General features: G+C 37.3%; 2 protein-coding genes across 4 annotated transcripts in view; one reads left to right on the top strand and one right to left on the bottom strand.

The window, feature by feature from the left end:
• BRWD3 (bromodomain and WD repeat domain containing 3) overlaps positions 1-24,135 on the top strand; it is a 126,330-nt gene that overhangs the window by 80,105 nt on the left and 22,090 nt on the right. For all 3 annotated transcript variants that reach the window (XM_027096698.1, XM_027096700.1, XM_027096697.1), the window contains 12 exons: positions 439-515; positions 1,106-1,274; positions 2,144-2,257; positions 6,737-6,844; positions 9,456-9,580; positions 18,966-19,048; positions 20,141-20,252; positions 21,196-21,257; positions 21,361-21,516; positions 22,405-22,525; positions 23,537-23,662; positions 23,749-23,827. In XM_027096698.1, coding sequence (XP_026952499.1) covers positions 439-515; positions 1,106-1,274; positions 2,144-2,257; positions 6,737-6,844; positions 9,456-9,580; positions 18,966-19,048; positions 20,141-20,252; positions 21,196-21,257; positions 21,361-21,516; positions 22,405-22,525; positions 23,537-23,662; positions 23,749-23,827 — 1,332 coding nt within the window. The remainder of the gene's footprint in view (positions 1-438; positions 516-1,105; positions 1,275-2,143; positions 2,258-6,736; positions 6,845-9,455; positions 9,581-18,965; positions 19,049-20,140; positions 20,253-21,195; positions 21,258-21,360; positions 21,517-22,404; positions 22,526-23,536; positions 23,663-23,748; positions 23,828-24,135) is intronic.
• LOC113614850 (tubulin alpha-1C chain-like) lies at positions 7,921-9,351 on the bottom strand. The gene is made up of 2 exons (XM_027096701.1): positions 8,550-9,351; positions 7,921-8,412 (listed from the first exon to the last, which is right to left on the bottom strand). Exons 1-2 carry the CDS (start codon positions 8,898-8,900, stop codon positions 8,224-8,226), a joined length of 540 nt encoding a protein of 179 aa, XP_026952502.1. The 5' UTR covers positions 8,901-9,351; the 3' UTR covers positions 7,921-8,223.

The following is a 24,135-nucleotide window of genomic DNA, read 5'->3' as shown; positions in this document are numbered from 1 at the left end:
GTACAGCAGAAACTAACACAACATTGTAAAGCAACTGTACCCCAATGAAAAACAAACAAAAACCAAATCACTGTGCTGTATATATGAAACTAACACAGCATTGTAAATCAACTATACTTCAATTAAAAAAAGAAAACAGTGGTTTTAACAAAATTTAAGAGGGTTATATTTGCATTTCTTAAGGAGTCTATTGCGTCTTTGAAATAAGAAAAGGTGTGTCATATCAGTAAGATAGTAGATGCTAGAAATTTTTAAATACTTGGTAAGCTTAGTTATGAGTTACAAGTATATATAGAAAAATGATTACATACATTTTAACTAGAACTTTTCTTTGGAGGGGGGACTACAAAAAGTGTTATAAAACAGGTAATATATGCTAATTAATAATATGCTAGTTAATAATAACAATATATCTCAATTGCTGGCTCTTTGTTGCAGGAAGATGAAACAGTTGGCACAAGTGATGCTTCTATAGAGGATCCTGTTATTGAATGGCAAAGTGAAAGTTCCTCCAGGTAGTTTTAATGGTTTTGATTTGGTCAAAATCATTTGACAGTTTTAATGTGAAATTATGTTCTTGTAGGAATTTGGTAAAGCCAGAGTTAAAATAGTATTTTATAGTAGAAAGAGTACTGGGTTGGAAGCCCAGAGACCTGTTGTTTTATCCTAGCTCTACCAATATCTTTTTGCGCATGTCATCATGGACTTTAGTTCCCTAAAATAGTTCTATCTGTAAAATAAGATTCTTTGTAAATCCAAGATTCTACACCTTGGCAGGCTATGTGTATTTATTTCAGGTTTAAAACAACTATATTTAACCATTTCCAGGGATAAGGAACATCTTTATTTAAAGAAGCTTTTGTGATTTGGACAGGAATTTTGAATTTTAAATCCTGTTATGGGAAACTAAGCATTATACTTTATCCAAGAAGCATTTCACTAAAATCACTTAGGTAATGATCAAAATTCTATATTTGATATTTTTTTATCTTTGGTTAGAACAAAATCAAACCATGTCATTTATAATGCTGTTTGATTACAAAATGATCATCTTTCAATCATGAGGCAAAACTATTCCTTTTCTGAACTTATGTATTATTTACAGTGATTCATCAAGTGAATATTCTGATTGGACAGCAGATGCTGGAATAAATTTGCAACCTCCAAAAAGGCAAACGAGACAGGCAACACGGAAAATATGCAGCAGCTCTGAGGAGGAGAATTTGAAGTCACTTGAAGAACGGCAAAAGAAACCTAAACAGACTAGAAAGAAGGTTTGTAAGTTTACAGGTTGTTTTTCTTTTTTGGGGGAGGTTTTGGTTTTTTTCCTTTGATACTTGAATATTTAACAGTAACACTTCACTTTTATCTAAAAATAATATTCCATCTGAGAAACTAAGTAAAATTGTATAAAAGATGTAAAGATATTTTGAAATTTTTCTGTTGTCAAAAGTAGAGGCTAGAATATTTTCATTATTATGTTAACATTAAATAAAACATTTTGACAGTTGTTTGTTAAAATGTAGTAGAGTTTTTAAATAAGCCACTGTAGTATAAAAGGATTATTCTTGTCATATCACCAGTCATAAATTTCTATATATTTTTGACTTGTAAAATGGAAGGATATGATAAATCATGTAGGGCTTCTTCTGTTTCTTTATGTTTTTATTTCATCCCAATGATGGGGTTTTATTTCCCACTCTAATTTCATTTGAATGATGTAAAAACCTAATCCACGGAGTTCCTTGAATATTAATTTAAAAATGGGTTCTGTATTCATTCTGTAACCTCTTGCTTTAGTAGACAGAATTATCTTCTTGATGGTCATCATTTAATTGGCAAAAAGTTATTGTGTTACTTGTATTTGAATTCCTTTGATATACTAGGGACATGAAGAGTAAAATTTGTGGGTTTTAGATAGTATATAGTGTCATATTATCTGTCAGCCAAAATTGAACATGTTACTCACTTGATTGTTTTATTGGTACAAAAGTTATGCATAATTAATTGGTAAAAGAAAATGTGTAAAGTTTGTATATTTTGTGTTTTATTATAACCTGATGTTTTTAACATTTTCTACCTGCTATTTTTTCTACAATTGTTCATATATTTACAGTTTATATGTTTGTGAACTATATTTTAGAAAGGAGGACTGGTTTCTATGGCAGGTGAGCCCAGTGAAGAATGGTTTGCCCCTCAGTGGATCTTGGATACCATACCACGACGTTCCCCGTTTGTCCCACAGATGGGAGACGAGGTAATTGTTTTCTGTTAAATAACGTTTTTCTCTTGGAACCTCAAGAGTACTCACTTTAATATGTCTTAGGCCATTCATATTCTCAATTCTGTTATAGTTATATGTCCACCATCTTAACTGTGCTGCTCAATTATATATTTATTGTGGACAGTGACTGAATCTTACTAATTTTTGTGTCCTTTGTAGGGCTTGACACAGAGTCTTTAGTATAGTAGATGCTCAATGAACATTGAGATAAATTGATTGGCTTGTGAAGCCATGAAAATAATTGTCTTTATTTTTATCTTAATTGCCACATAGTAGAATTGAGTGGTATTTTGAATCCTAATCAAGTCCTAATACTGTTTTGTTTTTTTGTTTTTTTAAAAGAAGCCCATGCTCAACCTGATAGAAAATATTCTAGAGGATGATCACCCCTTTCAATGCTTACGGGAAAGTCATTTCACAAACAAGGCCTTCCTACTGAACCTATGATTGAATAACAGCCATATTTATGATTGGTCAGTCAAAAATTGATTTAAATTCTATACAGTGAAAAATTTTTATTTGATTTTCTTATGAAAATTATGGTAGCATTGTTATATTTTGAGCCCTAGTTGGCTTGTATAGTCTCTGACATGTTGACTAATCATTCATTTTTGAATGATTAAATGCTTACCCACAGTTTTCAACTTAAGACCCATAGTAGGAATGTAATATTATCATCATAATAAAGAAGGAGCAGAACCTTGGAAATGGTTCTAAAAGTCTTGGAACCAATAAAAATTTTACCAAACTTTTCTATAATTGTCTTCTATAGATATTTTGTACCAGAGATAGCTACCAAGTAGCCTTACAATTAAGCTATTACTTATTATTATAATATCTTTTGATATTATTAAAATGTTTCCTTTCCTAAGTGTGTCTTCTTGTAAGTGTCGGACTTTTGAGCAATGCTCGTTTGTTTGGTTATTTTAGTAAAACGTGCTCTGGATGAATGCTGTATGAAAAAACTTAGAAGAGCTTTCTTAGGGGTATATCCAAAAATCACTATTTCTTGTATTTATTGCCTTTTTTTATGGAGGCTTAAGAGAAATAATTTTGAATTAATCTTAGAACAGGGGGACTTCCTGGTGGTCCAGTGGTTAAGAATCCGCCTTCCAGTGCAGGGAGCGCAGGTTCAATCCCTGGTCAGGGAACTAAGATCCTGCATGCTAAGGGGCAACTAAGCCTGCTTGCCACAACTACGGAGCCTGCATGCCAAAACTAGAGAGCCCATGTGCCGCAACTACAGAGCTCATGTGCTCTGGAGCCTGTGCACCACAACTAGAGAGCCCATGCGCTGCAACTAGAGAGAAGCCCACATGCCACAGCAAAAGATCCCATGTTTTGCAACTAAGACCCAATGCAGCCAAAAATAAATAAATAAATAAGCAAATAAATATTAAAAAAAAATCTTAGAACAGAATAAGGATCTGTATACTCTATGATCTGAGACTCCTCTCTATTTTATAGGACCATATTTACCTTTCCCTTTATTTTGTTAAACTTAGTGCATGATTATATGCTTCAAGACTAATGTGTATTAGGTAATGACAGTTGTTCAGGTAATGGAAAAGGTGTATAAGTGAATCAGACAGTGAAATACGTGAATTAAAGAATGTTGTTAAAGAACCCATAAAGGCAGAAACATACTTTTATATAATCAATCTGTTAATGACAGCATTACTTTTTACTTTTAAGTGTTAAGGCTTCATTATTTTGCCTGGAATACCCCTACCCACAGGTCATTGCCTCTCAAAATGCTCATTTTTCAAGGTTTAACTTAAATGCCAACTTCTTTTGCATGTTATCCCTACTTACCATTTGCTTGCCACTCCTTCTTCATATGCTTTCCCATCTAAATTATTTCTCTCTTATGATACATTCTACATTCTGCCTTGTATCATACTCATACATCTACATGTCTGTCCATATCCTTGAGGGAAATGATTTTATTTTGATGTCTTACCATAGAACCCAGTGCCTTGTACATATATATTTGATCAATATTTGTTGAGTACAGGAATAAATATATAATAAAGGATATCTGAATAACATGCTTATCATGTTATTGGTAAGCATGGTAATGACATTTTTTTACCACTACAGTTGTGTTTATATACTAATATTTAAACGTTTAAAAAATTTTTACTTGTATTTTTAACTATTAGAAATTCTGACTTAGTGTTGATTGGTAGAATATGTCAGTGTATTTTTAAAATCTCCATAGTATGGTATTTTTTACATTACTTTCTTCTATTTATCTCTACCACACCCCTTTAAAAATATTATAGGAAACATGTTTTTTTTTTCTTTTTTTAAAAATTTTTATTGGAGTATAGTTGATTTACAATGTTGTGTTAGTTTCAGGTGTACAGCAAAGTGAGTCAGTTATACATATACATATATCCACTCTTTTTTTTTCTTTTTTTTTGTGGTATGCGGGCCTCTCACTGCTGTGGCCTCTCCCGTCGCGGAGCACAGGCTCTGGACGCGCAGGCCCAGTGGCCATGGCTCACGGGCCCAGCCGCTCTGCAGCATGTGGGATCCTCCCGGACCGGGGCACAAACCCGTGTCCCCTGCATCAGCAGGCAGACTCTCAACCACTGCGCCACCAGGGAAGCCCTTTTTTTCTTTTTTGATTCTTTTCCCATATATGCCATTACAGAGTACTGAGTAGAGTTACCTGTGCTATACAGAAGGTTCTTATTAGTTATCTATTTTATGTATAGTAGTGGGTATATGTCAATCCCAATCTCCTAATTTATTCCTTTCCCCCTTATTCCCTGATAACCATAAGTTTGTTTTCTACATCCGTGACTCTACTTCTATTTTGTAAATAAGTTCATTTGTACCCTTTTTTATTCGATTCCACATATAAGTGGTATCATAATGATATTTGTTTTTCCCTTTCTGACTTCATTCAGTATGACAAATCTAGGTCCATCCATGTTGCTGCAAATGGCATTACTTTGTTCTTTTTTATTGACTCTAGGTCCATCCACTTCACTACAAATAACTCAATTTCATTTTTTTATGGCTGAGTAATATTCCATTATATATATGTACCACACCTTCTTCATCCATTCCTCTGTTGAACATTTAGGTTGCTTCAGTGTTGCTTCTGGCTATTTTAAATAGTGCTGCAATGGACATTGGAGTGCATGAAACCTAATAAGATTTTGACAAATTACTTCTCTGTGCCCTAGTTTCATCAACTGTACAGTGGGGATAAAGGTATCTACCTTATAGGGCTCTGGGAAGGATTAAATTAAAGGATATTTGTAGGGCACTTAGGATAGTACCTGAGGCATGCTAGTCTGTCTGTCTTTTGTTATTGTTATTAATCTTTCAAACACCTCTGCCAGCAGAGTGCCCTCTTCATTTGACAGGTGAGCATGTCGAAGGCCAGAGTCACATGGCCTGTAAGGGTAGCACCAACAGCAGTCAGGTCTCCTGACTTCTTCCCTGTCCCTATGGTTGCCTTTGTGTAATGATTGTGGGGTGTTTGGATTAATAATAAATAAAGGAAGCAGAGTGGGAAAAACGCCTACAAAGTAGGCCTGCTGTTTGGAAGAAGCTACGTGTACAAGAAGGGTGGCATTACTTACATATTCTACTTGCAACCTGATCTTAAGCTTCTCAGGTACAGAGTGCACCCAGGGATATTTAGGGAACATTACTGCAAGGCCATTTGCACTGGCATTGTTCTACCCTGGTGGGCACAGACTTGGGACAATAAGCTGTATCCAGGGTTGGCATTCACTTTGGAAATGTTTGCTGATTGTTTAATCAGATTCAGTATTCTGAGCCTTAAAGGAGGCTAAGATTTTTGTGGTTGCGAGGTGATTTGAACCTGTCAGTATGGTATGAGGACAAAAAAAAAATTATTGTGGGAAAGAAACTTTTTTTAATGAATCAGAATATGGTAGTGAATGCTGTCTTAAAGAGGTGAACAGTTTTATCAAGCACTTGGATTCATTTTCCTTCCATACCATGCTAGTTCTGATATTATTTCTTACAAAAGAAAAATTTTAATCTGTCTAGAAATTACTGTATTTAGTAGCCTGTGGTTAGAAATATATATATATATAATGTGTAGGCTATTAAAATGTTGATGCTTTAGAATGTCAATTACAGATTGAAATATATTACTTTAAAATGTGACCACTTTTGTGTACATTTGTCATTAGTCTGTTTCTTCAGAAATTTATGAAGGTGCTAGGGAGAAGAAGGACTGTGTGTGTTTTTATTTTGCAATATTTAGCACAGGGCTACATAGGCATGAGTACTGAATGAACATTATTTGATTATAAGTACCTTTATTGTATAAATTTTTTCAAAATTATGATTATTTATATTCTTTGTAAACAGAAGAGGACATTTGTAGGAATATATTGGGAAGTATAGTGGTGTTAAATGGGATGCTGCTGTTTAATACCTCATGGTTTTTTTTAGCTTATATATTTTAGGCAAGGACATGAAGCTTATATACGGGCTGTAAGAAAATCAAAAATATACAGCGTTAACCTACAAAAACAGCCATGGAATAAAATGGATCTCAGGGTAAGTTCACCAAATTAATAATCTATGCAATTGAAGTATCTTGGGAATTAAGTTATTAGCCTGTAGGCTTATTCTCAGTTTCTGGATATTTCACTGTTGATTGTGCATCCAGGATAAAGTGATGTACCATACTCTTGTACAGCTGAGTGTTATGGGTCACATTTTATGGTTCCCGAAATTTGTATGCCACCTGTTGTCTTGATTATTTGACCTAATTTCCTTCAAGCTTCAGGTCCTGTAGTGTATACCATTCTATTGATATAATTGGAGCAAAGCAGTAGTTCCATGGTGTGGATATTTTCCTCAGCATCTTTGAACGTTCTAGAAGCTCTATAAACTGTGACTGCATGTGTGGACCACAAACACCCTTGAGATTCTGGCAAATTTAGGATATAGTAAATATCATAAATCCTAAGAAACTCATGACTTTGTGGTGCTTTATTTATTATTTCTTTTGATATAGTACCTATGTAGCTACATGTCACTGAATAAAACAGATATGTTTATTTTTTAGAGAAGGATTTTCTCACTGTAAATACATATTCATTCATTCATTCATACTTATATAAATACAGAGATACATACACCATCATTTCTACTTAGGTTTACATTTGTTTTTGTCATTTTGTTTTTTCGACTCTGAGAGCAAGAGAGTAAAGGGCAATTTTACGATAGTTTTCCAGGTAAATGAAGAGTTGTTGTGTAATGATGCTTAAAAGGAAGGATGCAAGAGAGAATGTATATATTTATTTAAATAAAGAATTGAAACATAAAAATTGTATTAAGGTTGTAAGGTGCTAAAATTTCTTATCAAGTGAGCTTTACATAATCATCTCCTGGGAAACAGGAATGCTACCATCTGTTCTGAATCAGGTGAAAATTGAGGTTTTTGTTCTTGTTTTTTTTTTTTTTAGGATCAAAGGAATAAATAAACCATATGATTTCCTACTTTAAATTCTAACCCTGTGGTTATAGGAAATTTTAGGAGGCAGCATATATGTGGTATAAGAGCCTGGGCTTTGGAATAAGACCTGAATTTCAATCCCAGCTCTGCTATATACTAGTGTATAACTTGAAACAAGTCACTGTACCCATGAGGCTCAGTTTTGTCATCTGTTAAGTGTGACTAATAACAATGTATAAGGATGGTATTATAAAATAATATTGTAGGCACTCATAAATGTAAGTCCTTTTCCCAAACATATACATAACATGTCCACCTGCCTACTTACAAACTGTATTTCTGCTAGAGGAGTGATTATTTTCTTTTTTTAAATCGAAATATCACTTTTATTGACAAGATAGGGCCACAATGGGCAGCTCCACAGAACACAAATAAGACAGTCTCAAGACAAGGGTGTAAAATTGCAGCAGACAGGTTAATACTCTTTACCCTCATCCTCTCCCTCAGCACTATCCGCTCCAGCCTCCTCATACTCCTTCTCAAGGGCAGCCATGTCCTCACAGGCCTCAGAAAACTCTCTTTCCTCCATGCCCTCACCCACGTACCAGTGAACAAAGGCACTCTTGACATACATCAGGTCAAACTTGTGGTCCAGGTGAGCCTTCTTGCCATAGTCGACAGAGAGACGTTCCATCAGCAGGGAGGTGAACCCAGAACCAGTTCCCCAACAAAGCTGTGGAAAACCAGGAAGCCCTGAAGGCCTGTGCACTGGTCAGCCAGTTTCCGAATTTGGTCCAAGACAAGGTCAATGATCTCCTTGCCAGTGGTGTAATGACCATGGAAATAGTTATTGGCAGCATCTTCCTTGCCTGTGACGATCTTCTCAGGGTGGAAGAGCTGGTGGTAGGTGCCAGTGTGAACTTCATCAGTGATTGTGGGTTCCAGGTCTACAAACGCTGTCCTGGGCACATGCTTGCCAGCACCTGTCTCACTGAAGAAGGTGTTGAAGGAGTCATCTCCTCCCGCAATGGGCTTGTCACTTGGCATCTGGTCATCAGGCTGGATGCCATGTTCCAGGCAGTAGAGCTCCCAGCAGAAATTGCTGATCTGGACACCAGCCTGGCCAACATGGATGGAGATGCACTCACGCATGACTGAGACTTGTAGGGTTCTGTGGGGTTGGAGGAGGCGAGAAGACGGCCACAAAGATCTCCCACTGACAGACTATCAAGGAGTTCAGGAGAGAAGTAGTGACAAGAGGAGTGATTCTTAACCAGCAGAGCAATTCTTAACTCCCCAGAGAAAAACCTGGGGAGTTTTTTCAAAATATATATGACTGAGCTCTACCCCAGACATAGTGAACTCAATTCCATAGTAGTAGGGTTTAGGAACATGAATTTTAAAAATGTTCCCAAGGGGATTCTGCTGTTTATCATTGGTTTATAGCCCTGCACTAAACTACAAATTGCTATTAAGGGGTCAAGAGCCATGTCTTCTTACCTTTAACACTTAGTGGAGTGCCTAGTATCTGGTGGGTATTAGGATAATTTTTATTTTTTTTATTTTTAAAGTTTTATTGGAGTATAGTTGATTTACAAAGTTGTTTCAGATAATTTTTAAATTGTTCAAATAATAATGAAATAATATGCAAATGTTAGGCAATTATTTATATTGAAAGTAATAATTTATTGTTATTCTCATGAATAGGAACAAGAATTTGTTAAGATTGTAGGAATCAAATATGAGGTTGGACCACCTACACTGTGCTGCTTGAAGCTTGCATTTCTGGACCCCATTTCAGGCAAAATGACTGGAGAATCTTTTTCCATTAAGTGAGTATCTATCTTGGATCATGTGTGTGTGTGTGTGTGTGTGTGTGTGTGTGTGTATTTTAATCCCTATGATGTATTCTGCAGAGTACAAGTCTTAATGGGAAAGAAAACATGACAGCACTACAGGCTTTAGAGTTTAAGGACCAAGGTTTAATGTTTTTTAATAATATATGTTGCATGTTTTATTAAAAGTATACACAAAAGTGATCAATATTAAAGATTTTCATATTCAGAAATATGAAACCATATTTAACAAATCATTAAGTATCTAAATGCAGACTTAGTTATAAAACCATAACTAGTAAAATATTAGTATTTAAACAATATTAGAATCTTAACTATATAAAATAAAACCCATATTAATACTTTGAAAGGATTACTTACTATTGAACAATAGATATTGCAGAAGAGACTTTTCTGACATAGCTTTCTAATAGTTCTTTTTTTTTTTTAACTTCTTTATTGGAGTAAAATTGCTTTACAATGGTGTGTTAGTTTCTGCTTTATAACAAAGTGAATCACTTATACATATACATATGTTCCCATATGTCTTCCCTCTTGCGTCTCCCTCCCTCCCACCCTCCCTATCCCACCCCTCCAGGCTGTCACAAAGCACCGAGCCAATATCCCTGTGCCATGCGACTGCTTCCCACTAGCTATCTACCTTACTACGTTTGTTAGTGTGTATATGTCCATGACTCTCTGTCGCCCTGTCACAGCTCACCCTTCCCCCTCCCCATAACCTCAAGTCCGTTCTCTAGTAGGTCTGTGTCTTAATTCCTGCCTTACCCCTAGGTTCTTCATTACATTTTTTTTCTTAAATTCCATATATATGTGTTAGCATACGGTATTTGTCTCTCTCTTTCTGACTTACTTCACTCTGTATGACAGACTCTAGATCTATCCACCTCATTACAAATAGCTCAATTTCGTTTCCTTTTATTGCTGAGTAATATTCCATTGTATATATGTGCCACATCTTCTTTATCCATTCATCCGATGATGGGCACTTAGGTTGTTTCCATCTCTGGGCTATTGTAAATAGAGCTGCAATGAACATTTTGGTACATGACTCTTTTTGAATTTTGGTTTTCTCAGGGTATATGCCCAGTAGTGGGATTGCTGGGTCATATGGTAGTTCTATTTGTAGATTTTTAAGGAACCTCCATACTGTTCTCCATAGTGGCTGCACCAATTCACATTCCCACCAGCAGTGCAAGAGTGTTCCCTTTTCTCCACACCCTCTCCAGCATTTATTGTTTCTAGATTTTTTGATGATGGCCATTCTGACTGGTGTGAGATGATATCTCATTGTAGTTTTGATTTGCATTTCTCTAATGATTAATGATGTTGAGCATTCTTTCATGTGTTTGTTGGCAGTCTGTATATCTTCTTTGGAGAAATGTCTATTTAGGTCTTCTGCCCATTTTTGGATTGGGTTGTTTGATTTTTGTTATTGAGCTGCATGAGCTGCTTGTAAATTTTGGAGATTAATCCTTTGTCGGTTGCTTCATTTGCAAATATTTTCTCCCATTCTGAGGGTTGTCTTTTGGTCTTGTTTATAGTTTCCTTTGCTGTGCAAAAGCTTTGAAGTTTCATTAGGTCCCATTTGTTTATTTTTGTTTTTATTTCCATTACTGTAGGAGGTGGGTCAGAAAGGATCTTGCTGTGATTGATGTCATAGAGTGTTCTGCCTATGTTTTCCTCTAAGAGTTTGATAGTTTCTGGCCTTACATTTAGGTTTTTAATCCATTTTGAGCTTATTTTTGTGTATGGTGTTAGGGAGTGATCTAATCTCATAATTTTACATGTATCTGTCCAGTTTTCCCAGCACTACTTATTGAAGAGGCTGTCCTTTCTCCACTGTACATTCCTGCCACCTTTATCAAAGATAAGGTGTCCATATGTGCATGGGTTTATCTCTGGGCTTTCTATCCTTTTCCATTGATCTATCTTTCTGTTTTTGTGCCAGTACCAAGGTTTAATATTTAATTCTTGCTTTGTATAATTCTTGCTTTGTTTCTCCACTTAATAGCTCTCTCTCTCTCTCTCTCTCTCTCTTCCTCTCTCTCTGTCTCTCTCTCTCTGTCTCTCTCTCTCTGTCTCTCTCTCTCTCTCTCTCTCTCTCTCTCTCTATATATATATATATATATATATATATATATATATATATCAACTGAAAAATGTACAGTGTTAGAGTTGTGGGTTTCAGTTTTATTTGGGGACTCACTGAGGACTATAGTCTAGGAGACAGCCTCTAAGATAGCTCTGACAAACTGCTCTCAAGAGTTAGGAGGGAATGAGCCAGCGTATATATGATTTTTGGGGGGCTGGGAAATACCTGTTGTCAAGCATACATCCTGCTAGTTATTGCTAGTCACAAGGATCCGATATCTCAGTTAATGGTTTTAGCGCTTTTCTATATATGGGAAGATGCAAGAATCTGGGGTCACTGAAGTTCTTCATTACATATGCATCTTAACTATCTAGGGGCCCATATATCCAAAACACAGAATGTTTCATCTTGAATTCCTTTCAGGGTGTGCTGTAGGTCAGCAACTACAGTGGCTAATGACTTGATCCTTGTAGAACTGGAATCACAGGCAACATATTTCTGTTTACAGTAACCCCCGTTGGTCATAAATTCATCTAAGGTTTGGGAAGAATGTCATGACCCATTTGTCCCATGGCATTATGAAGGCTTATTCTTAGGTCAAGCAAGGACTTTGTTGGTAGGCCACTCAATGTGCTATTTCTGGATTAGGCTCAGCATCATTTGTTTTACTAGACTCTTATAATCCAGGAAATATCCTCCCTTGTTGCTTCTTCCCATATCTAGAGTTGTGCTATTACAATTAATTTATATGGAACTATGTATGTGATCAATTGCCTCAAGACATTGAAGCATCATTAGTTTTGTTGAAGACCTGGTTACATAACTGGGTAATGTAAGAAACAACAATCTTATAAAATAGACAGGATAAAAATAATATAGCTAGTGATATAGGGCTTCCCTGATGGCACAGTGGTTAAGAATCCACCTGCCAATGCAGGGGACATGGGTTCCAGCCCTGGCCCAGGAAGATCCCACATGCCGTGGAGCAACTAAGCCCGTGCGCCACAACTACTGACCCTGCACTGTAGAGCCCGTGAGCCACAACTACTGAACCTGCATGCCACAACTGCTGAAGCCCACGGGCCTAGAGCCTGTGCTCCCCAACAAGAAAGGCCACAACAATGAGAAACCCGCACACCACATTGAGGAGTAGCCCCTGCTCACCGCAACTAGAGAAAGCCCACATGCAGCAACAAAGACCCAAGGCAGCCAAAAATAAATACATAATAAATAAATAAATAAATAAATAAATAATATAGTTAGTGATATAAATAATGTCATAAGGGAAAGTTGAGGAAGATGGCGGAAGAGTAAGATGCGGAGATCACCTTGCTCCACACAGGTACATCAGAAATACATCTACACGTGGAACTGCTCCTATAGAACACCCACTGAACGATGGCATAAGACTTCAGACCTCCCAAAAGGCAAGAAACTCCCCACGTACATGGGTAGGGCAAAAGAAAAAAGAATAAACAGAGAGAAAAGAATATGGACGGGACCTGCACCAGTGGGAGGGAGCTGTGAAGGAGGAAAGGTTTCCACACACTAGGAAGCCCCCTCGTGGGCGGAGACTGCAGGTGGCAGAGGGGGGGAGCTTTGGAGCCGCAGAGGAGAGTGCAGCCACAGGGGTGCGGAGGGCAAAGCGGAGAGATTCCCGCACAGAGGATTGGTGCCGACCAGCACTCACCAGCCCAAGAGGCTTGTCTGCTCACCCGCCGGGGCGGGCAGGGCTGGGAGCTGAGGCTCGGGCTTCGGTGGGAGCGCAGGGAGAGGACTGGGGTTGGCGGCGTGTACACAGCCTGAAGGGATTAGTGCACCACAGGTAGCCGGGAGGGGGTCCGGCAAAATGTCTGGACCTGCCGAAGAGGCAAGAGACTTTTTCCTCCCTCTTTGTTTCCTGGTGCACGAGGAGAGGGGATTAAGAGTGCTGCTTAAAGGAGCTCCAGAGATGGGCGCAAGCTGCGGCTGTCAGTGCAGACCCCAGAGACGGGCATGAGACGCTAAGGCTGCTGCTGCCGCCACCAAGAAACCTGTGTGCAAGCACAGGGCACTATCCACACCTCCCCTCCCAGGAGGATGTGCAGCCCGCTACTGCCAGGGTCCCGTGATCCAGGGACAACTTCCCTGGGAGAACACAGGGCGCACCTCAGGATGCTGCAACGTCATGCCACCCTCTCCTTCTGCAGGTTCGCCCCACATCCATACCCCTCCCTCCCCCCGGCCTGAGTGAGCCAGAGCCCCCGAATCAGCTGCTCCTTTAACCCCGTCCTGTCTGAGCGAAGAACAGACGCCCTCAGGCGACCGACATGCAGAGGCAAGTCCACATCCAAAGCTGAACCCCAGGAGCTGTGCGAACAAAGAAGAGAAAGGGAAATCTCTCCCAGCAGCCTCAGGAACAGTGGATTAAATCTCCACAATCAACTTGATGTACCCTGCATCTGTGGAATACCTGAATAGACAACGAGTCATCCCAAATTAAGGAGGTGGACTCTGGGAGCAAGATATATAATTTTTCCCCCTTTTCCTCTTTTTGTGAGTGTGTATGTGTATGCTTCTCTGTGATACTTTGTCTGTATAGCTTTGCTTTCACCATTTGCCCTAGGGTTCTGTCCATCCGTTTTTCTGTTTTTTTTTTTTTTACTTAAAAATTTTTTTTCTTAATAATTTTTATTTTAATAACTTTTAAAATTTTTATCTTACTTTATTTTATTTTATTTTATCCTCTTTCTATTTTTTATCCCTTTTATTCTGAGCCATGTGGATGAAGGCTCTTAGTGCTCCAGCCAGGATTCAGTGCTGTGCCTCTGAGGTGGGAGAGCCAACTTCAAAACACTGGTCCACAAGAGACCTCTCAACTCCATGTAACATCAAATGGCGAAAATTTCCCAGAGATCTAAATCTCAACACCAAGACCCAGCTTCACTATACGACCAGCAAGCTACAGTCTGGACACCCTATGCCAAACAACTAGCAAGACAGGAAAACAACCCCACCCATTAGCAGAGGGGCTGCCTAAAATCATAATAAGGCCACAGACACCCAAAAACACACCACCAGACGTGGACCAGCCCACCAGAAAGACTAGATACAGCCACATCCATGAGAGCATAGGCACTAGTCCCCTCCACTAGGAAGCCTACACAACCCACTGAACCAAACTTAGCCACTGGGGACAGACACCAAAAACAACGGGAACTACGAACCTACAGCCTGCAAAAAGGAGACCCCAAACACAGTAAGATAAACAAAATGAGAAGACAGAAAAACACAGCAGATGAAGGAGCAAGGTAAAAAAAAACCCAGACCTAACAAATGAAGAGGAAATAGGCAGTCTACCTGAAAAAGAATTCAGAATAATGATAGTAAAGATATCCAAAATCTTGGAAGTAGAATAGAGAAAATGCAAGAAACATTTAACAAGGACCTAGAAGAACTAAAGATGAAACGAGCAATGATGAACAACACAATAAATGAAATTAAAAATACTCTAGAAGGAATCAATAGCAGAATAACTGAGACAGAAGAACGGATAAGTGACCTGGAAGACAAAATAGTGGAAATAACTACTGCAGAGCAGAATAAAGAAAAAAACAATGAAAAGACTGAGGACAGTTTCAGAGAGCTGCGGGACAACATTAAATGCACCAATATTCGAATTATAGGGGTCCCAGAAGAAGAAAAGAAAACGAAAGAGACTGAGAAAATATTTGAAGAGATTACAGTTGAAAACTTCCCTAATATGGGAAAGGAAATAGTCAATCAAGTCCAAGAAGCACAGAGAGTCCCATACAGGATAAATACAAGGAGAAACATGCCAAGACACATATTAATCAAAGTATCAAAAATTAAATACAAAGAAAACATATTAAAAGCAGCAAAGGAAAAACAACAAATAACACACAAGGGAATCCCCATAAGGATAACAGCTGATCTTTCAGCAAAAACTCTGCAAGCCAGAAGGGAGTGGCAGGACATAGAATTAACAATGAAAAAGGAGAAGTAACAATTGACACTGCACAAATACAAAGGATCATGTGAGATTACTACAAACAACTCTATGCCAATATAATGGACAACCTGGAAGAAATGGACAAATTCTTAGAAATGCACAACCTGCCAAGACGGAACCAGGAAGAAATAGAAAATATGAACAGACCAATCACAAGCACTAAAATTGAAACTGTGATTAAAAATCTTCCAACAAACCCAAGCCCAGGACCAGATGGCTTCACAGGCAAATTCTATCAAACATTTAGAGAAGAGCTAACACCTATCCTTCTCAAACTCTTACAAAATATAGCAGAGGGAGGAACACTCCCAAACTCATTCTATGAGGCCACCATCACCCTGATACCAAAACCAGACAAAGATGTCACAAAGAAAGAAAAGAACAGGCCAATATCACTGTTGAACATAGATGCAAAAATCCTCAACAAAATACTAGCAAACAGAATCCAACAGCACATTAAAAGGATCATACACCATGATCAAGTCGGATTTATTCCAGGAGTGCAAGAATTCTCAATATACACAAATCAATCAATGTGATACACCATATTAACAAATTGAAGGAGAAAATCCATATGATCTTCTCAATAGATGCAGAGAAAGCTTTCAACAAAATTCACCACCAAATTTATGATAAAAACCCTGGAGAAAGTAGGCATAGAGGAAACTTTCCTCACCATAATGAAGGCCATATATGAAAAACCCACAGCCAACATCGTCCACAATGGTAAAAAACTGAAACCTTTTCCACTAAGATCAGGAACAAGACAAGGTTGCCCACTCTCACCACTATTATTCAACATAGTTTTGGAAGTTTTAGCCACAGCAATCAGAGAAGAAAAAGAAATAAAAGAATCCAAATTGGAAAAGAAGAAGTAAAGCTGTCACTGTTTGCAGATGACATAATACCCTACATAGAGAATCCTAAACAGGCTACCGGAAAACTACTAGAACTAATCAATGAATTTGGTAAAGTAGCAGTATACAAAATTAATGCACAGAAATCTATGGCATTCCTATACCCTAATGATGAAAAATATGAAAATGAAATTAAGAAAACACTCCCATTTACCATAGCAACAAAAAGAATAAAATATCTAGGAATAAACCTACCTAAGGAGACAATAGCCCTGTATGTAGAAAATTATAAGACACTGATGAAAGAAATGAAAGATGATACAAATAGATGGAGAAATATACCATGTTCTTTAATTGGAAGAATCAACATTGTGAAAATGACTCTACTACCCAAAGCAATCTACGGATTCAATGCAATCCCTATTAAAGTACCACTGGCATTTTTCACAGAACTAGAACAAAAAGTTTCACAATTTGTATGGAAGCACAAACGACCCCGAATAGCTAAAGCAATCTTGAGAACGAAAAATGGAGCTGGAGGAATCAGGCTACCTGACTTCAGACTATACTTCAAAGCTTCAAGACCGTATGGTACTGGCACAAAAATAGAAATATAGATCAATGGAACAGGATAGAAAGCCCAGAGATAAACCCATGCACATATGGTCACCTTATCTTTGATAAAGGAGGCAAGAATATACTAGTGGAGAAAAGACAGCCTCTTCAATAAGTGATACTGAGAAAACTGTACAGTTACATGTAAAAGTATGAAAGTAGAACACTCCCTAACACCATACACAAAAATAAACTCAAAATGGATTAAAGACTCAAATGTAAGGCCAGACACTCTCTAACTCTTAGAGGAAAACATAAGCAGAACACTCTATGACATAACTCACAGCAAGATCCTTTTTGACCCACCTCCTAGAGAAATGGAAATAAAAACAAAAGTAAACAAATGGGACCTAATGAAACTTCAAAGCTTTTACACAGCAAAGGAAACCATAAATAAGACCAAAAGACAACCCTCAGAATGGGAGAAAATATTTGCAGATGATGCAACTGACAAAGGATTAATCTTCAAGATTTATAAGCAGCTCTTGCAGCTCAATAACAGAAAAACAATGCAATCCAAAAATGGGCAGAGAGCTTCAACAGACATTTCTCCACAGAAGATATACAGATTGCCGACAAACCCATGAAAGAATGCTCAACATCATTAATCATTAGGGAAATACAAAACTACAATGAGATATCATCTCTCACCAGTCAGAATGGCCATCATCAAAAAATCTAGAAACAATAAATGCTGGAGAGGGTGTGGAGAAAAGGAACACGCTTGCACTGCGGTGAGAATGTAAATTGATACAGACACTATGGTTAACAGTATGGAGGTTCCTTAAAATACTAAAAATTGTACTACCATATGACCCCATAATCCCACTACTGGGCATATACCCTGAGAAAACCATAATTCAAAAAGAGTCATGTACCAAAATGTTCATTGTGCCTCTATTTACAATTGCCAGGACATGGAAGCAACCTAAGTGTCCATCATTGGATGAATGGATAAAGAAGATGTGGCACATATATGCAATGGAATATTACTCAGCCATAAACATAAACGAAATTGAGTTATTCGTAGTGAGGTGGATGAACCTAGAGTCTGTCATACAGAGTGAAGTCAGAAAGTGAAAAACAAATACCATATGCTAACACATATATATGGAATCTAAGAAAAAAAAGAAAAAAAAAGATCATGAAGAACCTAGGGGTAAGCCGGGAATAAAGACACAGACCTACTAGAGAATGGACTTGAGGATATGCGGACGGGGAAGGGTAAGCTGAGATTGAGTGAGAGAGTGGCATGGACATATATACACTACCAAACGTAAAATAGATTGCTATTCGGAAGCAGCTGCATAGCACAGGGAGATCAGCTTTGTGGTTTGTGACCACCTAGAGGGGTGGCATAGGGAGGGTGAGAGTTAGGGAGACGCAAGAGGGAAGAGATATGGGAACATATGTGTATGTATAACTGATTTACTTTGTTATAAAGCAGAAACTAACATACCATTGTAAAGCAATTTTACTCCAATAATGATGTTAAAAAAAGGAGAATAAAAACAAGTGAAATAAACCCCAATAAACATACACTGTAATAAAGAAAATAAATTACTTTATGCAAATATTAAAAAAAATAATGTCATAAGTAAATATTTAAGCCAAACAGATCAAACAGATGGGGTTTAATTTAAGTAAATGCATTCACAGGGACGTTGAGTTTTGCAACATTTTGCTCAATACTTCCACATTAAGCATATATTCCTGGATGTTTAGAAAGTAACATATACTGTTATATCTGTATACTGAATCATATGTACTTTACTTTCTCCTCAGGTATCATGACATGCCAGATGTCATTGACTTCCTTGTGCTACATCAATTTTATAATGAAGCCAAAGAAAGGAACTGGCAGATTGGTAAGTATAGAATTCTCACTGAATAATTATTGTTTGAAGTAGAGTAAGTAACTTTTAAACCAATTTAACAGAAAGAAATTAGTAGACTGAAAAAGCTGTTAGCCAAATTAGAAAAATTAAATTTTTCTTTTCAGTTACGTTTCGGTGATTTTATGAACATTGTAAGTGGCATAAAACCTTTTCTGTGAATACCTACTCTGTTAGGATACAAATCTGTATTAAAAAGAAAATCTTGAAATGTCAATGGCCATGAAATGGAGTACTTAACACTTGGGCTCTTAAAAGACCTTTACTGATTGTGGGTTTCTCTCTCCTTTCTCTCTCTCTCTCTCTTTCTCTCTGCCCCCCCCACCCCCTCTTCCTCTCCCTCTTCCTCCTCTTCTACCTCTTTCCATCTACCCCTCTGCCCTCCTCCTCTCTCCGTCTCCCCCTCTCCCTTTTTCTCCCTTTCTCTCTTTCCCCTTCTTATTCTCTCCCCCTCTATTCCTCCCCCTTCACTAGCTGTTTAATCTTGGGCAAGATTTTAACCTCTGTTTGCCTCAATTCCATTATCTGTAAAATGGGAATCACATCAGAACATACCTATAAGGTCGATATGAATAAAATGGTACCTGACACAGAGCAACCACTATGTTATTATCTGCTATTAGTACTTTTAAATTCTCCTTTCTTATGTAGGAGAAACATTTTTGTCCACATGGTTGGTTTTGTATTCCTTAGCCATTTAAAGGTACAAAACTAGTATGAAGAGATTTTTAAAAACAAAATGGTGAAACAAAAAATAGAAGAAACAACTGTAGTATCATATGTGCAATACAAAAAGCAGTATGTCTAATGAGCCCAAGTAATTGATAAAAGTTAAATTATATGCGGTAATATGTGATTTATTTCAGAATAATTATTAGCATTTGGAAATCAAAATCCTTGAAGAGGGTAAAATGTAAAATTCACATATATGGAAAACTCAGATTGAAACTTCTAATAATGCTGGATACAATGCTGCTTCTGTATTCAACAAAAACTAGCAATTTAGAGTGGGAACAGAGTGATTATTCTCAAGAGCACTCTTAAGAATTTCTAAAAACATTGTAGGTGATAGATTCCGCAGTATAATAGATGACGCCTGGTGGTTTGGGACCGTGGAGAGTCAGCAGCCTTTTCAACCAGAGTATCCTGATAGTTCTTTCCAGTGTTACAGTGTTCAGTAAGTATATTTATGGTCGTTTACACCTGATATAATACTGTAGTACTATATGGACTTTCTATAAACCCTACCTTACCTAGTCTTATAAGACTTGTACCTGTAAGGAAGTAATCATAGTACCTTTAAGGAAGAAATTTGTTGATAAACCTTTTGGTCCAATATGCATGCTAACACAAAGCAGGAACTGAAGACTTATTTCTGCCTCCCTTATTCCTGTATTTTCTCGTAAGTATTTCTATTTTAGACAAGAATTACAATTATTATTTCATGAAGAGTACTGAAATTAATTCAGTGTTTAAATTAATTGTTACACCTGGAATATAATACTGAATATTTACATAGTCTTTTATTTAATGGTATGAATTCTAGACAGGAGTGACTGCATTATGTTTGGATGTACTGTTTGTCTACAATTTACTTTTGCTGTTCATGAAATACCAGAGTTGTAAGATTCCTAATAAATAAAGCCTTCTTCTCAAGAATGATAGAACAAATGTTTATTCTGTGAAGATTGACTTTTAGTCTCCATATTGTAGATCAAAAGGGAATAATAAACTTTTGGAGAAGCTATAATACTCAACCTGTTAGAATAAATTAGGTTATCTCATAGAAAGAAGTGATCTATTAAATCGACTTTTTTAACCTGAAAGGAATTTTCCAAAGAGATCTTTTTATTCTGTACCCTGGCTTAACATTGAATGTATGCTTGGTTGGAATTAAAAAAAAAAAGCCCAGCAGAACTAAGAGTAAGCTTACAACTCTCTTTCATATTGATGGGCCATGTTTTCTCTATTAGAGGCTTATTATCTTTGTGTAAGCAAAGTTGTACTTCAAGGAAACTGTATTGTCCCTTTACAAATTTCACCCCCAAGAAGTAATGCAAATTATGCTAGTATATAAAATGTCATCTGAATTTGATTTGTATCTTGTTATTTTTTAATAGCTGGGACAATAACGAGAGAGAAAAGATGAGTCCCTGGGATATGGAGCCAATTCCAGAAGGAAGTAAATATGCTTTTAAAAAATGAATTATAATTTTTCTAAAAGAAAAATGGCAATAGCATGATTCTAGAAACTAATTATTTCTGATTTTTCACTTTATGCATAGCTGCCTTTCCAGATGAAGTTGGTGCTGGTGTTCCTGTGTCCCAGGAGGAATTGACTGCTTTGCTATACAAACCTCAGGAAGGAGAGTGGGGGGCTCATTCCAGAGATGAGGAATGTGAACGAGTTATTCAGGGCATCAACCACCTTCTTTCCCTGGGTATGGTGAATGTGAAAGAATGTTAGGAAGATGAGAAGGAAAACCAGCAGAATTATAAGTTCTGTAAAAGGAAATGCATTTTCTCACTGTATACTTTTTTTTTTTTTTTTTTTTTTTTGCGGTATGCGGGCCTCTCACTGTTGTGGCCTCTCCCGTTGCGGAGCACAGGCTCCGGACGCGCAGGCTCAGCAGCCATGGCTCACGGGCCCAGCCGCTCCGCGGCATGTGGGATCCTCCCGGACCGGGGCACGAACCCGTGTCCCCTGCATCGGCAGGCGGACTCTCAACCACTGCGCCACCAGGGAAGCCCTCTCACTGTATACTTTTAACCCAAGAGGCATGGTGATTCTAGTTTTAATAATAACATTTTTATTTGCTTGGCCAAAGTAATGACTGGCAAACTTTTTCAGTTCTTGGGCTATAATAGTGAAGGCAGCCATATAGGTGTCTTTTACTTTCTTGAGTCATTTTGGCTCTCTAGCTATTCCCTGAGCCTAACTTTGGATCAATATTTTGGTAAAGACAGTGGGTGCAATAATATATTTTACTCCATGACTATTTATATTTTCTGAAGTATATCACGAGACATTTGACATTTATCCAGAAAAGACATAAATTTGAAGCTAAACACAGTTCTCCTTTAATTTTGTCTTGTTTTTACCGATTTGAACCAGTGTATCATGCATTATTGATTCATAGATAGAATGTCCAAATAAAAAGAATAACATTATAATAGTATTGGTCTAGTTTTTGCATAATTGAATCATCAGCATTTTAGAAATGTAGTATTATATCACCCACCCTTCTTGTTTATATGTGTTTTTGTTTGTTAACATGAAATGTTAGTGTTCTTTATAATTGTCTTTTTTTATTTTGTAAATGTTGTAGATTTTGCCAGCCCTTTTGCTGTTCCAGTGGATCTCAGTGCCTATCCCTTGTATTGTACTGTAGTTGCTTATCCAACTGACCTCAACACCATCAGGCGGAGACTTGAAAATCGCTTTTACAGGTCTGTTTAATATTTATCATTTCCTAAAAGCTTGTATAGTTTTATATCTTTTGCTTTCCTTTTTGCATAGTGATACACTGAGATCTTTGTTTTCATAGTGTAAAATAACCGTTCAGAAGACCCACTCCAAAATTTCTCCTGAAAATTTGGAACACTGATTTCCCTTTATTCAGTAGATTTTCACTCTTCCAGGCTAAGAAGGGGTATGGGCAGCGAGGAAATTATGACTAGCAGAAGTCACATATGAAACAAAAACTACAGTTAATTTTAACTTATTAAAAGCAGATTAAGTAGTTTGTGGATTCATCTTGATTATGGTGCTCCAGGGACTTGGAGCATGTTTTAAATCCCCTGTTGGGGAATTAGGCAGCAGTTAATTAGATTTAATTACCAGTCCCAAAATGTGTATAGAAAAAGCCAAGTTATTTTTTCCTTGGTTTTGGTTGGGAGTGGGGTGATTATGGGAAGGCAGTGGAGGGCAGCTTTTGGTACCTCTCTCACCCTAGAGTCTACTGTGTCCTAACCACAATTATTCCATGAAATGGTTATAAATATAACCAGTTGGGTGTATTTTATATCTTTACCTATAATTTCATTCAATAATATATATCATAAAAGCAATGAGGTAAAAATCTGTCCTTTTTGTTTTTTGCTTTTCTCTGAAAACGAAACATTCTTCTGTTGATTTATCAAAGCAGTATTTGTTTGTTTTTGTTACTTTGACCTTGGTCAAATCGCTATTTACCCACAATGTCGTGGGTCAGTTCTTTTCCAAGTTTTCATATCCAAGTTTATAGTCCAGTGGTTCTGAACTCTTGCCTGTGCTTCAAATACTCTAACTATATACCTTTATTAGTGCACATTAGTCACACACATATATTGAGTCACATACATATATCTGAACACCTTTGACATATCATGATTAAATGCCTAGTTGTTCTATGTTGTCTAATCCTAGAATAGACTTTAAATGTATCAACCAAGAGTAACAGGGTATTTTTTCTTTCATAGGAGAATATCAGCATTAATGTGGGAAGTACGCTACATTGAGCATAATGCTAGGACTTTCAATGAGCCAGACAGTCCTATAGTTAAAGCAGCCAAAATTGTAACTGATGTCTTACTTCGCTTTATTGGGTAAGAAGAAGTTTTATCTCCCATAGAGGCTGACTTCTGACTTCTAAAATTTATTGAAATGTATTTTAACTTATCTGTCTTATCAGGGATCAGAGCTGTACTGATATACTGGATACTTATAATAAAATTAAAGCAGAAGAACTAAACAGTACTGATGCAGAGGAGGTAAGAATCACAGCATGATTAGTAGGCATAAATTCCTTTTCTGTCATTTAAAGTACAATAAGTATTATATGTAAGTGTTAAAACTAACTATAGGGGCTTCCCTGGTGGCGCAGTGGTTGAGAGTCCACCTGCCGATGCAGGGGACACGGGTTTGTGCCCCGGTCTGGGAGGATCCCACATGCCGCGGAGCGGCTGGGCCCATGAGCCATGGCCGCTGAGCCTGCGTGTCCGGAGCCTGTGCTCTGCAATGGGAGAGGCCACAACAGTGAGAGGCCCGTGTACAGAAAAAAAAAAAAAAAAAAAAAAAA

The sequence above is a fragment of the Aethalodelphis obliquidens genome, unplaced genomic scaffold (assembly GCF_003676395.1).
Source record: "Aethalodelphis obliquidens isolate GAN/ISIS:26980383/991018 unplaced genomic scaffold, ASM367639v1 scaffold106, whole genome shotgun sequence".
Lineage (NCBI taxonomy): Eukaryota > Metazoa > Chordata > Mammalia > Artiodactyla > Delphinidae > Aethalodelphis > Aethalodelphis obliquidens.
This window is presented reverse-complemented; position numbering and strand designations above follow the sequence as displayed.

What these genes read in the sequence shown, in the direction of transcription:
- LOC113614850 (XM_027096701.1), bottom strand. Translation starts at nt 8,900, where the DNA reads ATGCGTGAGTGCATCTCCATCCATGTTGGCCAGGCTGGTGTCCAGATC. An exon ending in GCAAGGAGATCATTGACCTT is followed by an intron (nt 8,413 to 8,549) that starts GTCTTGGACCAA and finishes GACTATGGCAAG; the next exon opens with AAGGCTCACCTGGACCACAA.